This window comes from Oryzias melastigma, linkage group LG3, assembly GCF_002922805.2.
Source record: "Oryzias melastigma strain HK-1 linkage group LG3, ASM292280v2, whole genome shotgun sequence".
In the NCBI taxonomy this organism is placed as follows: domain Eukaryota; kingdom Metazoa; phylum Chordata; class Actinopteri; order Beloniformes; family Adrianichthyidae; genus Oryzias; species Oryzias melastigma.
Window position 1 is genome coordinate 16,005,599 of NC_050514.1, and position 22,163 is coordinate 16,027,761.

Below are 22,163 nucleotides of genomic sequence, written 5' to 3' on the forward strand. Positions count from 1 at the left end.
CTGTCAGAATAATAAAGTTAATGTGTGGATTTGTACTCAGCTAGAGTTTGCCTTGAGTGTTACAATTTTTTAAAATAAATAATTGAACAGGAAAGCAATAAGCCACTGTGCTGACCTGATGAACAACAGCAAAGCAGTATGGGTAGTATCCAGCAGAGGGGTTGATGTTGGATTTTGATGTACCTTAAAAGCGTTCTTAGTGGTCTTTGATTTATAATTATGCCAGTTTTAGCCAAAAAAAAAAAAAACGTCGTTCTTTAGGACATAGTCTCTGCAGAGCGGCAAGAATTCATTAGAAATTCTCCTCTTAAGTTGTTAGCAGGACAGTTGGCACAGAGTAAGCCCGTCCACACTTCCCATCACCCATCTCTTTATAATTTATAAGCTCTCCAACTAGCTTACAGCCCCTCACATCTCCAACATCACATTAGCGGTGCAACAAAAATGGCAAACAATAGTGTAAATATCCAGTTTTGAGGCAGGAAATGAAGACGTTCATGGATCTATTTGTCTGCAAGTGGATGCATCACAATAGAGCAGAGCAGGGGGTTTGTAGCCCGCCTATTGTAGCTTCTATGTCACATCTACAAGTTTTTTTCCAATGGAATTTTTTTTATGTTCCTGATCTACAATATTTGAATAAAGAAATACTCATAAATGTAATTTTAAGCTTAATTTTCTTTATGTGTTCTCCATAATCAGTAAAACGTCACAAGAACATGTTAAAAACACCAAAAAAACACAATTTTATCTGAGTGGGTCATAAAAAAAAATCTGTGAGATATTTTACCTGCACCTTTGACTAAAAAAATGCTGGTCAATCAAAATTGACAGACGCAGTCACTCTGCTGTGTCATCTTAGAGCATGTCCTGGACTGTCACCCCCACCACCTTCAGCCCTCCTCCACAATCAATAATGGATTAACTTGTGTGAGCTGGAAATGTTGCTTTTCTTAACCTTAATGAGAGTCGCTCATGCTCCGGCCAGCAGCCGACCGCTGAGCGCAGGGAGGAACAAATAATGACTCCCAACACAGATGCACCAGGCAACCCTTGTTTAAGGCCATTTAACATGACAAACATCCCAAACGAGCATGCGCAAGCCTGAACTCCCACAGACACACACAAACACACACTGACATGGCGGACTGTCAACCTGGGGAGAAAGGACGGGGGTGGATGAGGAGACATCACACCATGAACATTTATTAAAGGAGACGTCTACAGAGGGTCAAGACATAAAGAAAATAGAGGAGGGAGGGTGGAGATGTTCAACAGGGCTGTGTAGAGACAGGGCGATTTAGCTGAGTCCACTGTGGTGACATAAAAAGGGGCGTAGCAAGCACGCATTAGCAGCAGATTGGCATGTTTTTACATCATAAACTGTTGGTCGCGTTCCCAAATACCACCCGGCCCACATTAATCGTGAACATGCACGCACCCATGTGCACAGCAAGGTACACAGACACAAGTGCACAAGTACGCATGAGTTACCCAGAGGGCCAGTTCTCAGCTCAATGGACAATCCCAGAGTTAGGAAGGGTTTTCAGATCCAAGCAGCTTATCCAATCATTTATCAGATTAATACTTTTCATGAGAATAAACCAGTCATAGAGAGATGCATATGGAATGTGTCTATCTAAAAACCAAAGAAATGTTATGCAACCATGTGCATGTTTGAGGTTGCATTAGGGCTATGCTTGTGCAGATTTCAAGTTTAATAAAGCCGGTTTTCATGTTAAGAATGTGCTAAAAAAATTGAACTTTTAGTGTGAACTGAACCAAAACGCATTTTCTGCAAATGTAATCCCAGATTATATCCAAAAGTTGCATGAAAACACTGAAAGAAAAAGTTCTTCCTGGTTTTTTAGAAAATAGTTGATAGAATATTAGTTGATTGGGTAAAGTCTTCTGTCGCTAAATCTTATACAAATAAGATAGAAACCTTAATTTCAGTTAGAACACATGGGATCCGGCCCCCAGGGTAATTATATCCGGCCCTCCAGATTCCTTTATATTATTATTATCATTATTATTAACGGCCCGATGTTATCTTGCCAATATATTGAAGCAACACTACGATTATAGAGGCTGAGAGAACAGTTAGAATGACTTTTAACATAAAAGGATAAAACAACTAAGGGAAAAACAGGCAACCAAACACATTGACAAAAACCCACACAATCTCCCCAGACAGGCAAAGGGAATGATATCCCACAATTCCTTGTGCTCCCAGATCTGACAGCAGGCCCAATGTGTCCCCGACCATCACTATAAAAGTAACTCCAAATCCCATCATACAGTGCGTCAGCTGCCTTACCGAACGCCAGTGTTGATAGAATACGTGATTTCCTTTATAATATATAATTTTGACAGGTTATATTTTATGGAGAGCAAAATCTTTTGGGATACTTATAAGTTTAATTTTTTATAAAAAAAATACATTCAAGTAAAGAAATTTGAGAGTTTTTTTTCTTCTAATATTTACTTATTATTTACTAACTTGTATAATTTTGACTGAATATATTTTTATGGAGAGCAAAATATTGAACATTTTTTAAAGTTTAAGTTGATTTTTTCTGGAATAATATTCCTGTTTGTTTTTACTCATTTTTATGTTTTAAAAAGTTATGGTTTTAAGGTTTAAAAGTTTTAACAATTTAGTTTATGTGTTCAATAAATGTTTATCTTGTTCGGTCCACGACTTAAAGTATGTTTTAGATTTTGGCCCCCTGTGCGACACCCCTGAACACATAAATGTCAAATTGGCCTTACATTGGAGTCCAGCAGGTCGATGCTGTCCAGGCTCTTGCTGCGGTGAATGCGGCCTTTGATGCGGCGCAGGGATGGTTTGCCCTGGCTCACTGGCAGCGAGAGAGTAGATGTGGCGGGCAATGTCAGAGCACCAGCTCCACCGGTAGCACCCACAGGCCCGTCAGAACACCCGGCAGCACCCGCAGGGGAGGTTTCTCCATCTGGAGGCGTCACCCTGCGTGATAGAATGAAACAATAGTGTCACGACCCAACTGTGGCAGCAGAAATGGTGCATTTGTCTTCCAAGTCATGAAGACTTATTTCTAAACTTTCACTGTGTGATCTCAATTATTATATTTTTTATAGTGCTTTGCAGTTTTTAAAAAGAAGATTTGAAAGCTCCCTGAAAAGTTTTATGTCCCTTCACTGCTGCAAGAAAGAACTGGCAGTAGTCAGTTAACATGAAACCAAGAAAATATTTGTTTTGGTTCCATTTTTATCTTATTTGTAATTATTTTCTACAAAAAGAAAAAAAAAAAAAACATCCAAATATTTTTTTAACCTCATTGTCAGACAATAACTGGAAGTTTTCCAAAATCTTATTGCAATACAATGCTGTTATTTGTCTTTTTGTTTCCACAAGTTGCTACAAGCAAACTCCTCTAAAAACACATCTTACACCAAAGATGATGATTACTTTTATTGAGAACAAAATCACTCGGGCACAGCTCCACATCCCAATAAAAAACATGAAAACAACTGAAAATATAAAGAATATGAAGTTTCTGTCTTTACTTTAAAGGACATCGCGTCCTGTTGGCAAAAGCTGAACTCAAGCAAGTGTGAATAATTGGGCTGAATGTCAGCGGGTAGCCTGCAGATGGAGACTGAGCATGGAGAGTCTATTTATCTTCCATTAAAGACACAGTGAGGCTTCTTCTCCCATGTGTTGGATTCAGACAGTCACTTAAGGCAAATAAATCACAAGGTACTGAACCTGTTTATGCGTGTATTTGGTTCTTGGGGAGGGTTTCATGTTTAAATCACAGGTGATTTAGGAGATAAAGGGGGAGAAATATGATGGAGATGACTGAATTATGTAAAGAATGGATGGGTGAAAGTTATTGGCACGATAACAAGATGGAAATATGGAAAGAGAACAACCATTTATGTTATTATCTGACCCTAAAATCATTTAATATTTGTGATTTTGCACAGGAAATATACAAGCCAATTTAATGTTTCCTATGCAGAAAACAACTAAATAGTCAATTCAAGCAGAAGAGCATCTTTAAAAAACTCGTGATTCATTGAGTTATTATTACAGGCTTTAGCTCCCACAGTTTGTTAATGCTTCATGGCCCTGAAAGAGAAGATGGGCCTGCTGTCAAGCACCAGCTGTATCATAAAGACACAAGTCGTCAATCAAAGAGCTGAACAGGAGAATTATTCTGAGTTTGACTTGACAACATGTCACAGTCTGAAGCAAACAGAAAATAAAATACTGCTGACAGTCTGACAGCTTGTCATTTCTTTAGCATGAGATGTTTTTAGGTTAATCTGATTTAAATGACAAGCCTTTTTTATTGAAAAAAAAAAAACTTTTTTTTTATCAAAAGAAAGACATGTCTGTCCATGCATCCATTCATTTATATCTATCTATGTATTATTGGCATTTTTTGGCCACACAACCACTGTTTTAAGGAGACTCCAGCCACCATGCAAAGGATTCTAACCCCGGGCTCTGACTGCATCCGGTCCAGCTCCGGTGTGGCCGGCGGAACGGTCTAGCTACAGTCAATTCTGCTGCCAACCTCCTGAGATTCTGAACTGGGTGACTGTGTATCTGGAGTATTGATGAGCAACACCGGCGCACCACAGGGAACTGTACTGTCACCTTTTCTCTTCACGCTTTACACTGCTGACTTTACTCATGCATCTGCGGCTTGTCATGTCCAAAAGTATTCGGACGACACCGCTATTGTGGCATGTGTAAAGGGAGGGGATGAGAGTGAGTACAGGGAGCTCATCACCAGATTTACCTCCTGGAGCAGGGAGAATGGTCTTGTGCTGAACACCTCAAAGACCAAGGAGATGATCATTGACTTTGGTAGGAAGCCCTCCCACCAACCAGTGATCATCAATGGAGAGAGGATCGAGGTGGTTGACTCCTACAAGTACTTGGGAGTGCACCTTGACCATAAACTGGACTGGACAGAGCAGGCTCGAGCTCTGTATAGGAAAGGACAGAGTAGGCTGTTTTTCCTAAGGAGGCTGAGGTCCTTTGATGTGTGTGCTGATATGTTGCTCCTCTTCTATCAGTCGGTTGTGGCAAGTGCTGTTTCTTTTGGGGTTGTATGTTGGGGTGGCAATATGACCAAAAGGGACTGCAATCGGCTGGACAAACTGATGAAGAGGTGTGCATCTGTGATCGGGAGGAGGGTGGACTCGGTGGGAACTGTGCTGCAGAAGAGGATGAAGGCTCTAAGCCGAAACATCCTGGACAATCCCAGACATCCTCTACACAGCACAATGTCGGCACAGAGGAGCACACGGAGTAACAGGCTCCTTTCACTGCGCTGCAGGACTGAGCGCTTTAAGAACTCATTTGTCCCTTCAGCCATCAGGCTGTTTAACAAATCTGCCTGATATAAACTGGTATTTTATTTTATTTTATGAATCTGTTATTTTTTTATTGGTATTTATTGGTATTTATTGTGTGTGTTTGTTGTATTCTGTTCTGCTGCCGAACACCTGAATTTCTCCCTTGGGAGATTAATAAAGTTCTATCTATCTATCTATCTATCTTGCCTTCAAGCTCAGCCACAGAGACACAGAAACACAGTGGAAGAGGCTGTCATACAGACACAACCCCCTGTACCGGGAAAAACTTTTAATAATCATCATATAAATCCAAACCCGAAGACACGATTATCAATGTTTTTGTAGAAATCTTCTCAATAAATAAACCTTATTTATTTCTCAAGATAATTTGTGTCTTCCATATATTCTAATTGAGATATCCACAGACACTGTTCCTTAAAGCGATCATCCTAAATGCTTTAGCCTGGAACACTTTTTTTTGACAGACCGATTCGGTGTGAATACACCTTTTGGGATCCAAACTTTGTTTTCACACAGCCCTGACAGCCTATGCATACATTTGGAAGAGGTATTCTGCTTTTTTTTCCAGCTTGCTAATGTAGAATTTTTTACCAAAGCCAAATCCCTGATTGGTTAAAGTTCGACCTGGTTTAATGATGCATGTTTTGAATGTAAAGCGTGAAAATGGTTGTAGAAACTTGCAAAACAACGCATAAACATGAGAATTTTGGTCGTCAAAGCCTGAAACACACATTTAGATAGTTCATTGAAAGTGGTCCCTTGAACGAGCCTTGTAGTGGGCGGTGAATACACAGCTAAAAATGAATTTTTGTGCTGCAAAAATGTCAATAATTGCAGAGCATCAATGCTTTTCTTGCACAAAGGTCGATGATATCTGTTGTTTAACCAGTATTTACTGCACCTGTTGCAGCTGCTGCTCGTGTGTATCCACAGTGGATTACAGCAGACGGTCTGGAGGAACATTAGAAGTCTCTCTCGCTGTAATCCCAGTGTTACTTTCATAAGGGGATTTCATTAATACAAACGGCAGCAGCTTATGAAGCTGATTGGCTTTAGGAACCCCGTTCGTAAGACAGAGTAACTAGACCAGATCTTGTTAACATGCACTGTAGCTCCCTGTAATAACTCAGCAAAAACAAAAGGGAAAAATCTGTTTCTTTTTTGTAGAATATGCTTTTTCTGAAGTGTAAAACTTTATGACACAATAGAAAACTAAATCAAACCTTTGGTGAAAGTAAGCCAACTCCCTTTGCAAAAACAGCGGTTTAAATGCTGAAGCTTTTCAAACCACCATAAGCAGCAAAGGATGACATCAGTCTTGCTGTCAGTCGGCAAATGATTTATCATCTGAGATTTCACAAGCATATACCGAACTATGAAATCCAGTCTATTAGACATAGCTTATCTGTCTGTCTGTAAGAAGTTCCTCTCGCTTTTATTCCCTCCACAGAAATAATTAAAAAAAGAAACTCCCTTGGATGCTGGGGGGCACTCACAAACTTTACCCACCAAGACCTCGTCAGTTCATAAGGGCAATACTGCCTTTTTACGTCCAAAATAAAGAAAAGGAGACACATTAGGCACAATCTGCAAGACGAGGTGAAGCTTATAAATATTATATGAGACTACAGCCGAAAATAGAGGCAACCCCCCCTCTCCCGTCTCCGTGCAACCACAGAGCCGCTGAAGCTTTATTATCACATCCCAGAATCTCAACATTTTCTCCCAAACAGCCTCATTGTTAGCAATAGTCAGGCATGAATCAGATGATGGCTTTGTTTTAAATTGGGGAAAAAATACAGAAACACATTTCTATTTTAAATAAATAAACATATATAAAAAGGCAATGTTGAGAGTAATTATATACTGTGCTCCCAAAAAAAAACTATCTTGATGAGTTTTATTATGATACAAAGCTCCAAGACATTCTTTGAGATTCTCATCACATTTAGGAAGCCTTTCACATCTCACCTAATGAGATATATTTAAAAACTCATGAGCTGCTAGTTTTTTTTTTTTCAGTGTCTAAATGGAACTAAATCTGGAAAAGCTTAGGATTCTTACAGCAGTCATGATACTGTTTTCTAAGAATGGATTCAGTTGCAGAAAAAAAACTCTCAGGAAGTGTGGCTGCTTTACTTGTGAAAACACATTTTAGATTAACACAGCTAAACATTTTTTTTTCTTGTTTTAGGGGCCATAAAGTCACCATGGAAACTAAAAGCTACAGTTCATGTTGGTAATCCTTTTTGTGGAGACCTCATGGAGCGCTACGATTGAGCTTTATAAGATTTGCAATGTGTTTTCAAAATCCCATAGAAAAAAATTACAATATTTAAACTAACTTATTGATTCAAAATAAGAAAAATCAAACAGTTTTCTTTTTTCCCTTGGCATAATATATATTACTATAGAATTACACTTGTATCTAATTTAATAATATAGTATAATACATTTCAAGAGCAAAGAAATATTTAGTAAACTATATAATTACAAAAAATGTACCATGTAAAAAAACATTAGAAAATACTTTTTTAGTAGAATAAACTATCAAAAGCTCAGAATTTGCTTCAAATCAACAAACGTTTTTTTGTAGTGGACTTATTTAGTTCAAATCTACACTGTGTGACTTTTTAATAACTTTAAAACAGATAAAACAAAGATAAATTAGATGACATTTTTTTATTTTTACACCTTGTAAAAACTACATTTTAAAGGTCAACATTGTATGACTTCCACAGATGTATTTCTGATACCAAACTCATTGTAACAAAAGCCAAAACGAGGGCAGCAACTAGAAGAGTGTGTCAAAACAAAGTGCCAAGGAAATGTCCCAAAAAGTTTTCCAGAGCTCCTTATACAAAGAAAGGATTCATGGAAAGGATTAGGCTTAAGTCCAAAAAAGAATGCAAAGTCAGCAAGAACAAAGATGGATTACAGTCTATGTTGCTTTTGCACGCATCGATGCTTAAGCAGTCCAGTCGCTCTCAAAACCAGAAGGGGGAGACAAAAGTTCTGCAATCTACATTTGAGAAGTCCTTCAGGCAAAATTATTCCATCCTGACCATGCTGTCAAGGTTATATAGTCATCAGCTGTGCACATCTTTAGTATTCTACACTAGAGTTACGATAAGGATGACAAACCTGTGAAAAGACTATTTCATGTACTAAATGTCAGGATTTTGCATTTTCTCCCTTATTCAAAACATCCATTTTGCCTGATAAAAACATTCCCAGAACCATCACTTCTCCTACTTTTTAAAATGATGATTTTTTTTTTGTTCAGTCTGACTGTGAAATCTTGCTACCACTAAATGATTTTGCAGCGTTTATCAGAGGACATCATGAGTGCCAGGACCCTTTACTTGTCCAGTCACCAAAGACACTTCCATATGACTCAAGCTGCATGTTTGGAGCCAAGGTCATGGTGTTGCATGACTCTGGGAAACACCAGACAGCTGTGATGATCTCAGCAAAGAAGGAGGATTAAAAACACACAGCAGAGGTTCCAAATAAATGCTCAAAACCATTCAGATGAAGCCCACATACACCCACTGGCCACTTTATTAGGTATACCTTGCTAGTACCGGGTTCTACTGGTACTGACGGGCCAAGAAAATATCCTTCACACCATTATACCATCACCATCCGCCTGAACTGTTGATATAAGGCAGGATGAATCCTAGACCTGCACAATACATCGCAAATTTATTGTTATCGTAATATCAGCCTATGCAATACATCTATCAAAAAAGACCGCTTAATTTGACCAATCGGATGATCCTCTTTCATGTTAGATACTCTCCTTCTGTGTAGACGTGGGTCATTTGGAATATAATTTAAGTTCTGTTGAATTAATTTAAATAAAACTGATACAGTGAAATGGAAATGATGCATTAGTTGTTTTGCTACATGGTCATGTATCGCAAGTCATATCTTTATTTCAATATAAATCACTAATATCGCATGTTTTTCAAATATCGTTCAGCCCTAATGGACCAATGTTTTTATGTTATTCTGACTATACCATACAAATATTTCTGCAAAAAATGAGGCTCATAGAGCAGGTCATGTTTTTCTAATTTTCTGTTGTAGAATTTTTGTGAGACTGTGCGAATAGCCTCACGCTAGGTTCACACTGGATGCAGAAGCGCCGCAAAGAGGCAGCCGTTCTCTCCTGCAATTCACACCAGATGCGCATTTTTCCGCCACGGAAAACATCACTTTTCATCCCCATTCTGATGCTCAGTTTGATCCAGAGCAGATCGTCTTGACCATGTCTACATCCCTAAATGCATTGAGTTGCTGCCATGTGATTGGCTGGTTAATGAACAACTGGACAGGTGTGACTAATGTGGTAGCCTGTGAGTATATACCGCCAGCTTTGCTGCTTTGAAGGTCAAAAAGGAGCAAACTCTCCTCCCTCTAAAAGATAAAGTCAAGACAATTATTTAAAATAAAAAGCTGGTCCCACTTATTGAGATGATACAGTAAAATAACAGGGGTTGACTGCTTCCACACACTTCCATACCAATACGATCCCATCCTTCCCTGTCATTCCCCTTCACATCCTGTCCTTAATGTCCATCTGCCTTTCATCCCACATCTAGGAGACTGTTTTTCTAAGAAAACTGCACAGAGCCTTGGGATGCTTCCATCAGGGAATTTGTCTTCCAGCCCATCAAGCAACATCCATAAAACCTACACTGACTTTTCTTCCTTCAGCATGAATTCATATACCTCTACCCTCCAAGAACCTTTTACCGAGCATGTCCTACGCAAGCAAACATTTTTCTCTAGGTTTCGTAAAAGCTAGAAGAGGACAAATAGCTCAAACAAAACAAACAGGTGAACAAAGCTTGAAGGCCCGTGCCGCTGAGCGACAGAGGTGGATGAAAGACAAACAGGGAAGTGACTATAATTTAAAAAGACATAGGACAGAGGGACATTGTCAGTGTACTGCTGCGAGGTCGCCTAGACTGCTTCGTAATGCCTGACTGTTCAGCTGGAAGTGATGGCGACCCATGAACATGCATCATTTTTGCTTCTGGGCCCCCACCCCTCTTCTTGAGGGAACAAGAGGTGCATGACAAATCGTCTTGATCAGGATAACCCCAATGACCCTCCCTGGCAGACAAATAAAAGACATGACTAACATGTTGGATGGCTAAAAACATCCTTGGAAAAAGTCTAAGAAGAACAAGAAAAACTTTTCTAAGTATTGTTGACATTACTAGGTGGGACCTGTAAGCCTTTTATAAAAAACACTTGGGCAGAAATGCCAAGTTTGGAAATCTTTAGCCATCAACGACTCTGAAAAAGCCAGACAATCCTGACAGATGGGCAGACCAGATTAGGCATACAGACAGGAATCCCACATGGCTGGAAAACAGTCACGAGCGCTGTCTGACCCCTGCAGAGAGAAGGGGAACAAACAGGTCAGGAGCTGACTTAAAAAGTCCACCTCTCTCACACACATAAACACACATAAACACCATCAGCCCTACAAGCGCATCAAATTTGCACGGCCCAATGTGGAAAAGCCGTCCTGAGTCTTTCAGTTTAAAAGTTAATGAGTTGTAGAGATTACCTTTTACTCATTTGAAATGTCCATCCATCCATTATCTATACTCGCTTTGTTCCGGTAAGGGTCAAAGGGTTTAGTAAAGCCTCTCCCAGCTGCAATCTCCAATTAACCTATCAAACATGCTTTTTGGCTGTGGGAAAAGCCCAGTATAAAGGAAAAAAAGCAGACATGCACAGGGTTAAAAATACAAACCCCACACTGAAGGGCTTTAGGGTTTGAACCAGACTTGTCTCTACAAGGTAAATCCAAGCCAGCCCACAACTGAGCATCCATTTTTAGAAATGGGATGTTTTTTCATGTGAACGTAACAGATGCTCATTCTAAAAAAAAAAAAAAAGAAGAAATTGGGACTAAAAGCATCAATCTTTCTGAAAAGTTAAAAATATGAGACTACAGGATGACATTTTTTCCCTTTTTCTTTAGATTTAACCCTTAAACTCCAATCTCAACCAAACAGCAGAACATTACAACTAAAAAAAATATTTATTTTATTTTGATTGGGCAGTTAAAGGGTTAATGTGGAGGCAGAAAAACCCTTTCTGTATTTAAGTAAAAGAAAAACAAAATATTATTTAGACAAAAATCATATACAACAATACAATTAGTTACTTTTACTATTCCTTTCTGCATTTAAAAAAAAATCATATTTTTATATTACATTTATTAAAAAAATGAATGCTCAAAATTTTTCACCCACTGTCAAGAATTGGTGGTGTAAGACCCAATATGCAGGAGTGGTAGAAACTTAAACATTTCATAAATAAACGTGAACATGCTGAAACCTACAGCGAAACAAAAAGGTGACAAATCAGACAACCTGACAACGAAGAACTGAAAACCACACTTTTAAATACACTAGGGGTCATTAACTTAACTAAAGACAGCTGTGGATGATTGACAACCTAAACCTGGTCTGACTCACAGGGACTACTTGAACACATCACCACGACCAGCACTAAGGAAATGTCACTAACCAAAGAACACAATCCTCACTCCCTGTAAGGCTGACTCAACAAGAGAAAGAGCGGGTCATGTGATTGTAAAACAAGCCCAGATCTTTAACCCTCCACCACCATGTCTGAGAGCAGATATGGGATGCTCCAACTAAAGCACACTTTGGATTTAATCAAAGGGGTCACAAAGCTTTAAACCATTTGTCTACTGTCCACATGACACTTGAGCTACAGGGTATGTTCAGATGCAAAAAGGAATTCTGTCAGAAATCTTCTATTTCATGAAAGAATGAGTAAATACTAATGGGAAGGTACTTCAGTTTATATGTTAGTCAAGGCAGGTGAGCCAATACTTCTGGTAAAATTGTGTGTCTTTCAGTTGCCCTCGTCTCTCAGTCATTTATCAGTGTGTGTGTAAAAATAGGTACTTTCAAAGCTATTAGAGCGCAGATATAGCTTGTACAATCTCTGGTCAACCAGGTTTAGTCATTATTTTATACATTTATGGCAGCTTGTTGGCTGAAAACTCCTAAAATACACATTAAATGTATTTGACAAACCTTTGATAGTAAGGCAATTAAGTGAAATAATGTGTCACAAAGCATTGGTATACTTTCATTTACTTTAAAAAAAAAAAAAACATTTTCTCTTACAAAGACTTTTGTTTTCCAAGCAGATTAAAGTCAAACTCAAAATTTGAAAAGAATAAACCTTATTTTCAGATCCATCTTCTTTATTACTTAAAATAACATCTCGGGTTCATATAAGAAAGAACAATCAGTAAACAGTTCAGTAAGAACATAATTTGGAGGACAAATAATCACAAAGAACAAAATGTAGGTTTTACACAAGAGGCTTTTTTTTTTCTAAATATTGCCCTTTTTTAGTTTCAGTCTGAATAAGCATGCCCAAAAAAGCAAGATGGCTATTTTTTGCATGAAGAATGCACATATATTTATAATTGCCTTAAAATAAACAAGACAACAACAAAGACATGGGCTGGATTATTGGAAACAATAAAATGTGTAAAAAAAATGCTGTATTAAAGATCTATTAATGGTCACTTTAAAAAATGTTAATTAAAAAATAGCCAAAAAAGGTGCATTTAAAGGAATTATATTAAGTTAATATCATCATCTTGCCCGATTAATGAAAACGAGAGAGGAAAAAACAGAACCTTCAGCCTTATAACCCTCCAAGCTCTGAAGTTTTGACTGACAAATGAAAAGAAATATCTAAGCAAAAATGAAAAGATGAGGCAAAAGGGGAATTTCTGTCAGGCAACAGTTGATCCCCTCTGTGTCCTTCTGTGTTTTTCAAGTGTCAGTGATGGATTCTTTCTTGTCAGTCTCCCATGGCTTATCGTGACAATCCAGAGCCACCAGAGGTCAAAAATGTGTGACTCGCAGATTTTGGAAGTCAAGGCTTCTTCAAATGAGACCAGAATGAAGATGCTGAGTATCTTATAGGGTTCTGTTAACATCACTGACAGGAAGAGCTCTTCTATGCACTGCTGTGTGTACCGTCAACACAGAGCTGTATGGTTACAGAAACACAGCAAGAACAAACATATTTAGGGTTCATCAAACTGAGTTGTGACAGAAAGATCCAAATAATTCAGCTTCCCTTTATTACTCTCAGATTGTTTCAGTATGGGTGTGACAGTGTCTAAGTTTATCTTTGTTTTTTGGTAAAAGATCATCATTTTCATTCCACTATGATTTTTTTTAGCTAAATATCCTAACATTATGTACGAAGTCAAAGTTGGAATGTTTTCAAGGAATGGTCTAGTAACATTCCAGCTATTCCTTTGCAATGATCTTATTTTGAAAATATTTCTTCAGGAGGACTTTCAGATCATAGAATGTTAGGAATTCTTGGCTAAGCACGCAGCAGGATGTGCTAGTGTTCACCTGGTAACAATGGTAAGATGCTCTGTTGCAGCTCAAAAGGAGAAACACTATGATATTACAAATTTATCATGACACTCAAGAAGTATATTTGTGGTATTAAAACTTTTTTATTTTTTCTTGTACCTGCATATACATTCACCATCCAGCAGTGGATGCAGTTTGTTTTTACTATAAAGTCATTGAATCAAAGCTATAGCAGATAAGGGAGTCGACCAATAAAATGTCTGGGAGGATATTTTTTGGTAATCCAGTTAGGTTACATTAGATAAATTAAAAATTTGGTTATTTCTGCTTTAAGGCAGCCCGTCCAGCCATTCCACATCTTCGACTTCGAATAGTCATCCCAGTTTTCTACATCTCACAATTACTAGCATCATTTTGACTGTTAGCAAGAAAGCGTAACAATGTCTTAATGTAAACATCGGGAGCATCTCTACATGTGTTTGTTTTTCCAACCACGAAACAATGACACTAACAGTAGAAAAAAGAACCTCAATTAAGCTTTGTTTTACTACATAAAGGTATGCTAAGATTTAGGGATACCGAATATGAGAAGCTGTAGAACAGTAAAGCTCAGAATGTTTTCTTTTGTGTTTGTTGAGTTATCTTAGAACACAAATAATTACATATTTTTGGATGAAGTGGGTATTGTAGTGAAAGATTAGAGAGGGGTAGGATCATTTTCAGTACATTAGATATCACAAACCACAAGCGCTGCTAATATTGAAGCATGATGATTTGGGTTCTCTTTTTGCAGATGGACCGGATTTAAACTAAGTCTGGAAACTCTGTGCATCTTTTGTTTCTGTTAACAAAAATGTATCTTTTACTGATGTTTTACTTTTTTAACTTAAGAACATAACAGAGGGCTATTGAAGTTTTTAATAAACGTTTCTATTTATTTGTTTTGCTTTAAAACACACTCTCAGTATTTCATCAAAGTGAAGTGTGTTTTTACAAATGTTGATGCCAATATATTTTTTATTACTCACTACTGACAAGGGCTGGGTATCACCAATAATTTCCAGAATCGAGTCGATTCGATTCACCAGAGCTTAGATCAATTTGATTCCATTCTTTCAATCCTCACAATTCAACTCAGTTTTGAGTTTACACATTTAGACACATTTGTTTAGAAATACATTAATAATCTAAATATATATATATATGTTTTGACGATCTCGAATTAATCAGATACAGTCAACATTCTGTAAAATGTATTAGTGAAATTATAATGAGATCGCTAATACCTTACGGTGTTATGTGATTTCTCAAATGGAGAAGCTCCAACAATTATTCTGCCTCTCCTGGAGAGTGTTTCAGTTTGGCCACTAGGTGGCGATCGCGCAATAGCAGTACACCTTATTTCAGAGGAAGAAGTAAAAAACTGTGCTTTAGGCCACAAATGGTTACTACAAAAAATATATTTCCTTAAAAAGTTTTGAAATTCATGCCTGTGAAAATGTTCATTTAGTCAGCAATGTATGTTTAGGTCGACCAAGCATTAACATTAGCTGTCCTATAGGAATCCCATTATTCGTTAGTATCAAGCTACCAAACTTTAGCATTATGCGTTGGATCGATTTCTACTTTTATTGATTGATTATTGATCTATTAAGTTTAGATCTATGAATGCAGATTGAATAATCAATTTTATTAACCCAGCCATAAATACTGATCACAAATGAGCATTTTGACAAGTAAATTTTGATATCAGCCCTGAAAGCAAAACAGCTGATCACAATTTTTTATAGGGAAATATTTATAGGAATATATAGAGAGAAACTCAGCAAAAGAGTTTCTCCTGCCAGTGCAGTCTTTTCTGTCTACCGTTGTGCTGTGTTTTTGGCGGCTACTGTACAATTCCCTCTTAATGTTAAAAAAAACACCTGTTTTAGAAGTGAAGGGGCATCATCCAATACATTATATATTTTTTTATGAAGCCTATAAATGAGGGATGCACTCAGGTTCATAAACAATATCCATTTTGATGGAACTCAAACATTTATCTGAGTGTAAAGGTAAAAAAGAATACAAATAAATGAGGGGTTTCATCAAACCCATCAATGTTTACTGGTCCATCATTGCAAATTTAAGTCGAGTCTATCTAGTCTTAAGGTTCACAATTAAAAGGAGAGATTTATGCTCACATAAGCAAACTATTGAACATTTAAACAATGACAAAGATGCATTAGGCATTTAGTGTTTGTGCTCTGCCACAAATGCAACACAACAACAACAACAAAAAAACATTTACTGGATCTAAAAGTGATGAACATTGTCAGACTCAAGGTTCAAGTCTTCCTTCGCTTTTTATACATGTTACCCAATTCCAAATCTAAAATTCAAATCCCCAAAATGGATCTTCAGAAGATTTGCTCAGATGTTTCAGATCATTTCCAAGCCATGTGCTACATAACTGCCGATGGCTAATAAACCCCAGAACTATACCTACACTGCTGCTCGTTCATGGACATCAACAAAAACATGAAACACAAACCCAGGGGGATGCTCAGAGAGTGGGAGGGATGGTGGGAGAGCGACAAGTCAATAAACCCTGTGTAATCTGTTCCCTTTAGTGGCATAAACCATCTGAGAGGAGATTACAGTCATTTTGCCAAAGTAAGAACATGTGAGTTCCTAATGGACAGAAACAGTGAATGAAAAACACATGAGTGGACCGTCACATATAGGAAGTAGAACAACAGGTGATGAAAACGGTTAAAGATGAAGAATACAATTCTGTAGGTTATAGGAGCTGCTATGAATATCATCTTCAGGTCTGAGAGAAAATACGCTGACCGGCTCGCAACGGACTCGGCCTCCTGCTGAGCCCACAAAAGCGAGGCATTGTCAGTTTGTTTGAGATTACGCATCGAGGACTTTGGAAGTGGAACTGGAGGGGGGGGGACTAGAGTTTTTGAGTGTAAGGACTGGGGAGGGAGGCCATGGGGGTGGATAGTGGGAGCCATGTGTGTGTTAGTAGTGGAAGGAAGAAGAAGATGGGACGCTGGCTTAATGCATCACTGAGCAGGTGGACTAAGAACAACAGGCAGGGGCTGTCATTGTTGAAAGGAGCAGAGCAGACATCTGCTACACAAAACAGCGTGTTAAACCCACGCATTAGGAAGAGCCCAAACCAGTTTAAGCATATGCCATCAGGATCGCTCTTATTTATGGATGATCCTAAACTCATTACGAGCATTGATTGAGCCTCAATGGTCAATGTGCTTATCCATTAGAGAACCTTTAAGTTGACCATTAGCGACATGTTGATGTTTTCAGATCCATTTGTATCTTGCAAATAAACATTAAAGATAGTAAAAAAGATCTAAAAGATTTATGAAGAACACGTTTGTTTTTTAGAGGATAAAACTGCTCTTAAAACATAATGAATCAGTTGATAAATAGGTGAGGTGTTTTTTTAAGGTCACAACACCATCTGGCTCACAGCCACCTCCTCATCTCTTTTCTTAATGTCTCAGTCTGTTCGGTTTCATCGTTGCTTCCATTAAGCCGCCTCATCATCTCTCTTTACTTCTGTGTGAGACCGTTCTACATTACTCTCAAACTCTAAGAGCTGGGCAATCATTGGGAGAAGCACTAGTGGCAGGACTGACAGCTTGGTTTGATAATGTTAAGCCCATTTTTAAGAACAAATCACATTTGAGTTTGAATTTAAAAAGTAACTCTTCAAATGTAGTGTAATGTGTAATCGGTTTAGAAGATTCAATGCTCAATGTCTAAAAAATGTCAACAGGAAAATCGGTCACCTGCTTGACAAAAATAAAAGAACCATTAACTGTATTGGTGTAGTGTACTTTACCTTTTGACAAGAATCACTAAAAGTGCTGTGATCTGTTTGTTTTCTAGCTTCTTTTCTGGGTCACTAAACAATTATTTTTAAGACACTTTGGGTGTATTCAGACTGGAAAAGTCTGTTGATCCGGACCGACTTTGCTTAATTTAGTCCAGATCAAGTCCTGACTTTTTACAAAGCTTGTAAACAAACTAAAGATCTTTTCAGTCACTAGCCAGGAATTACAAGGACAGGGCAGAGCACAAGAGAAAGAATAATGGAAGTCCTGTGCTTTATATTTCGATGATCAATTTTGAATGTCTTTATCATCGTCAGGTACAATACTTTCTACTTTTGAAACTTTTGAATGGCAGAGGCATGCTGCAAGGCAGTAAGGCGTTGGCCATGAAGGAATGATAAGTGTTTATGACATAGATTCTCAGAAAACAGAGACAGAACTAATGTGTATCACATTAAAATATGTTTTAATGAGCTTGTATTCATCTAATCAAATTTCAATGAGTTGCTGTGTCTCATTGTTCTTTACCTTTTTTTATAACAGCTTCGCGGTTTCTACGTTCCTACTGTTTATAACCTGTTATGATCAACTACGGTGGCCATTTTGGTTCAGTTGTTCCACTCTGAGCATGGAGCCTATTAGACTGAGGAAACTCAGAGTAAGTAAGTGACTAAACTTTATTTATATAGCACCTTTCTCAGACATGGATCACAAAGTGCTTCACAATAGAAAAAACATAAAATACAACCACAGTTTAATAAAAAAAAAAGTACATCAATTCAAAAACTATTAGGAACAGAAAGCTTGTTTATAAAGAAGGGCTTTAAGTTCCCTTTTGAAAGTGTTGACAGAATCCAATGAGCGTTGGGAAAGTGGGAGTTTGTCCCAAAGTTTAGGAGCCACAGCTTTAAAGGAACAATCTCCTCCAGTTTTGAATTAAGAGTGAACCGGGTCTCCAAGACCACCTCAAAGGATGGGTCAGAGAGCGGTTCCTGGTCCCAGACCAGAATCTGCTTGGGTGCATTCAGGTGGAAAATTTGTTCTGGATTATCTGGAGAAACAAACTCTGGTTCACTTTAAGCCAACTGAATGTTTCCAGTCTGAATTCACCCTCCAATTCAGAGATTATTTTAAAACAATTTTTACTTTCATTATCATGTTTGTCTATGTTTACTTTTGCGAGTTTAGATTAATTTTTAGTGTTTTTAGAATTTTGCAGTTTAAGGACAACAGTCTGTCATGCAGGATAAAGGTGTTTATATGAAAAAGGACTTCTCTTAAAGTATTTAAATATGTAGACACATAACACAAATCTAGACCGACATATGGGTGGAAACTCCTCACACTGCTGTTGTCTCTGTAAAATATGAGTGTGAATCAAACATAAGCATTGTAGGATTTACAATAAGGTGCTTAAAACATAATTATCAGCCTCCAGAAAAATTGCTTAATGTCTTCTAGTGTTGGCACTAAAACACAAATAACTTTGCATGAAGGTAATGAGCCAGAACAGAAAGCCAACAGTAATGGACAGATAATGGCAGAGACTGCTGAAAGTAATGCTTTTGAAATAAAGCATAACTTTGTTTGATACCATTGATGTCCATCAATGAATCAAGTGTTGCAAATTTGAAAATATGGCTAGTTAAACATTTCTGAGGAAGTTCAGGGTTGTTTTCAGATCGGATAGTTGTAACCCTTGTGCTATCCTAGGTATGTTGACGTTGGGAGTGGGGTCATCTTTTTCTTTTTTTAATGATTTTTGATTTTCACTGGTGTCCGGGGCAGACATAAAATCCTTCATCCACATTTATCATGGGATGTACAACACGTCAATGTCAGGCTGGGGTCATCTGGACCCCATAAGAGAGCACAAGGGGTGGAGTTGGAACAGGGTCTGCAACCTGAGGCCCCAGAGCCACATGTGGCTCTTTGACTTTAAATAAAATTACTAATAGTTTGAAAAAAAAATTGTAATTGTATTTTGTCATTTAGATTTTTAAAATAAGACAAGATCAACTGAAGCATTGAAAAGCTTAAAATTCCTCCAAAATGGAGACATGTCAGAAAACAAAGCAAAATGATGATGATCGATTGTCAGAACGATTCTTATCTTATTGCTGTTCAGAGGAAAAATTCTTAAAGTATAATCGCAAGTAAATCTGCTGCAGCGTAAGGACCTAATTTGACACAATGTAACACAATGTATTTTATTTTGAAAGGAACATTTATATTCTACTGTTAAAAGTAATATAATAGAAAAAGTAACGCTTGTAATTTAATTAAATATTTATGTGCTGCATGTCATCAATGAATGGCATAATAGCCATAAAATCATAAATAAAGTGTATTTTTCTAAATGATAAAGTGAGACTTTGTAGCTTTCATTGTGTTTAGGTCAGTAAGACACTGGACTCTTTTAGCACTAAAGGTTGCAAACCCCTCAGTGAGAAGTAAGGCTGCAACTAACTATAGTTCTCCACTAATGTATTACATACTTTCTGTATAATATTTTTGCAGTGTCCATTGCTTGAGTCAGTAAGTTTTGTTACTTTGTAAGAAAAGCCTGTTTTACATAAATCTAACCAGCAAAACTTTCTAAGATACATCCAAATGGATTTCTATTTTAAACCTTCCCACAAGGTTTTAAACAAAACTTTTTAAAAAAGAGCGTAATCTGGAAACCAGAGATGGAAATTCAGTAGGCTTCACCTTTTTTTATTTTTGGTGAAGTGATTTTTTTTTATTTCATGGAAACTGTTCAGACTTGCTTTCCTGTTTTCTCCATGTCTATATTTGGATACTTTATTCTTCTGTTTTCTCCTGCTGCTTCTATGCATCTCTAAAAAACGTTTCTACCTTTTTAGATTTTTAAAAATAACTAGATGTCCACAAGCATCTTTGTGAAGCTGATTCTGTCAAAGAATGGTTTCAGACCTCTAAGTGTGTCTTTTGACGTCCAAAATGCACACAAAATTCTTGTTAATAAAAATGTCAACAAGCTTCAGGATCTGTTTCCTCGTCTCTTGAGTCGTCACACACATCCACAGACTCTGACACGACTCAGAATAAATACAGAGATGGACTTTCTCCACACTGGCTCAACTTCCCATTTTAAAGTGGCTGTGTGAGGCCGAGCAGTAATCCTGTTCTAATGGTTCCCACCCTTTTTCACTGTGATGTGATGGTCCCGGACATCCCACCACCCCTCTCTCAAGAGGTGTCAAAACCAGAGCACCCCAATCTAAGTTGCATCATATTTGACAGCAGTAGAGTGAGCTAAGGATAGAGAATCAGACATGTTCCAGTAGATGTTCCATTTTTATTCTCTTTAGTTATAAAACTATTTTTTTCTTCAAGCAAAAACGCATAATGAAATATAGTTCTTGATGTAATGAAGACATTGCCTTTTGCTTCACATTAGTAATTATTAAGTTAAAGAACTGAGCATGTGTGCTTTTAAAAGGATTAATCACTAACAGTAACCACTGAAATGTAAAGTCCAAAAGTATTATAGTCTTCTATTGACTAAAAACAGCTCTAAAGTGCATGAAAACTCCCATGATGCAAACTCTGTCACGTCTGCCATCTCCTTGGCAGGGAGATGCAAATGTGCGCTGATGTGTGGAAGTCTGACTTCCTGCTGTGGTGCAGGAGGAGAGGACTTCTTTCTAATGACAACAAAGACACAGACAGACACGGCAAAATGTAGCCAAGCAGCCAAAACCATTACTCAGAAGAGACCACGGACAGACATGATGGGATCAGACGCATATATTTAGTAAATACTTTGGTGTTTGTGTGCAACATGGAAGATGAAAATACAGATAGAAAACTCAGTTCTATTAGGAAACTCAAAGTTTGTTTTTACCATATCTAAAATGTTGGTTAATTCAATTCATGCATTATGCAGCATGGCTAAGGAAGCTTGCTTTGAACGATACTGAGTGAGGTAGATTACTACTAAGTGAAAATTATGACTCTGGAAAATGAGTATTGACTATGGGTTTAGGTAAAAAATAAAAGCAGGCCAAGACATCCAATGTATAATATTTTCTGATCAGCCTGTTTTCATTTAAAATAAGGAGATAACCCAGCACAGTATTTTTAGAACTACATACTCTCTTTACAGCAAAAATGTACATTGTACCCTACGAATAATACCAGTAATAGGATAAAAAGATATAGACTTGTGACCACTTAGTATCACATCTAGAAAAAAAAAACAACATGAAGTGAACTGTGAGCTAATGGGAAGACAGTCAAGTATTTCAAACATTAGTCACAACTGCCCTTATGGGTGAATAGAGGCTGTCTGTGGGCAAAAAAACTGTGAGAGAAAATAGACTCAACCCAGATTTGTGTGGGCATAATTCTTAAATTGTAACTCATATCATACATTTTCTGGATACCTTTATGTACTTGCAATTGTGTATTCACATGTACAAAAGTAGCACAAAAATACGATTTACACACGAACAACTTAAAATTAAAAACACCTTGAAACTAACTA

General features: G+C 37.5%; 1 protein-coding gene across 11 annotated transcripts in view; it reads right to left on the minus strand.

Annotated features, from left to right (window-relative positions):
• tjp1a (tight junction protein 1a) overlaps positions 1-22,163 on the minus strand; it is a 111,273-nt gene that overhangs the window by 83,302 nt on the left and 5,808 nt on the right. For all 11 annotated transcript variants that reach the window (XM_024294997.2, XM_036210078.1, XM_024294993.2 and 8 more), the window contains exon 2: positions 2,776-2,989. In XM_024294997.2, the coding sequence (XP_024150765.1) occupies positions 2,776-2,989 (214 nt within the window). The remainder of the gene's footprint in view (positions 1-2,775; positions 2,990-22,163) is intronic.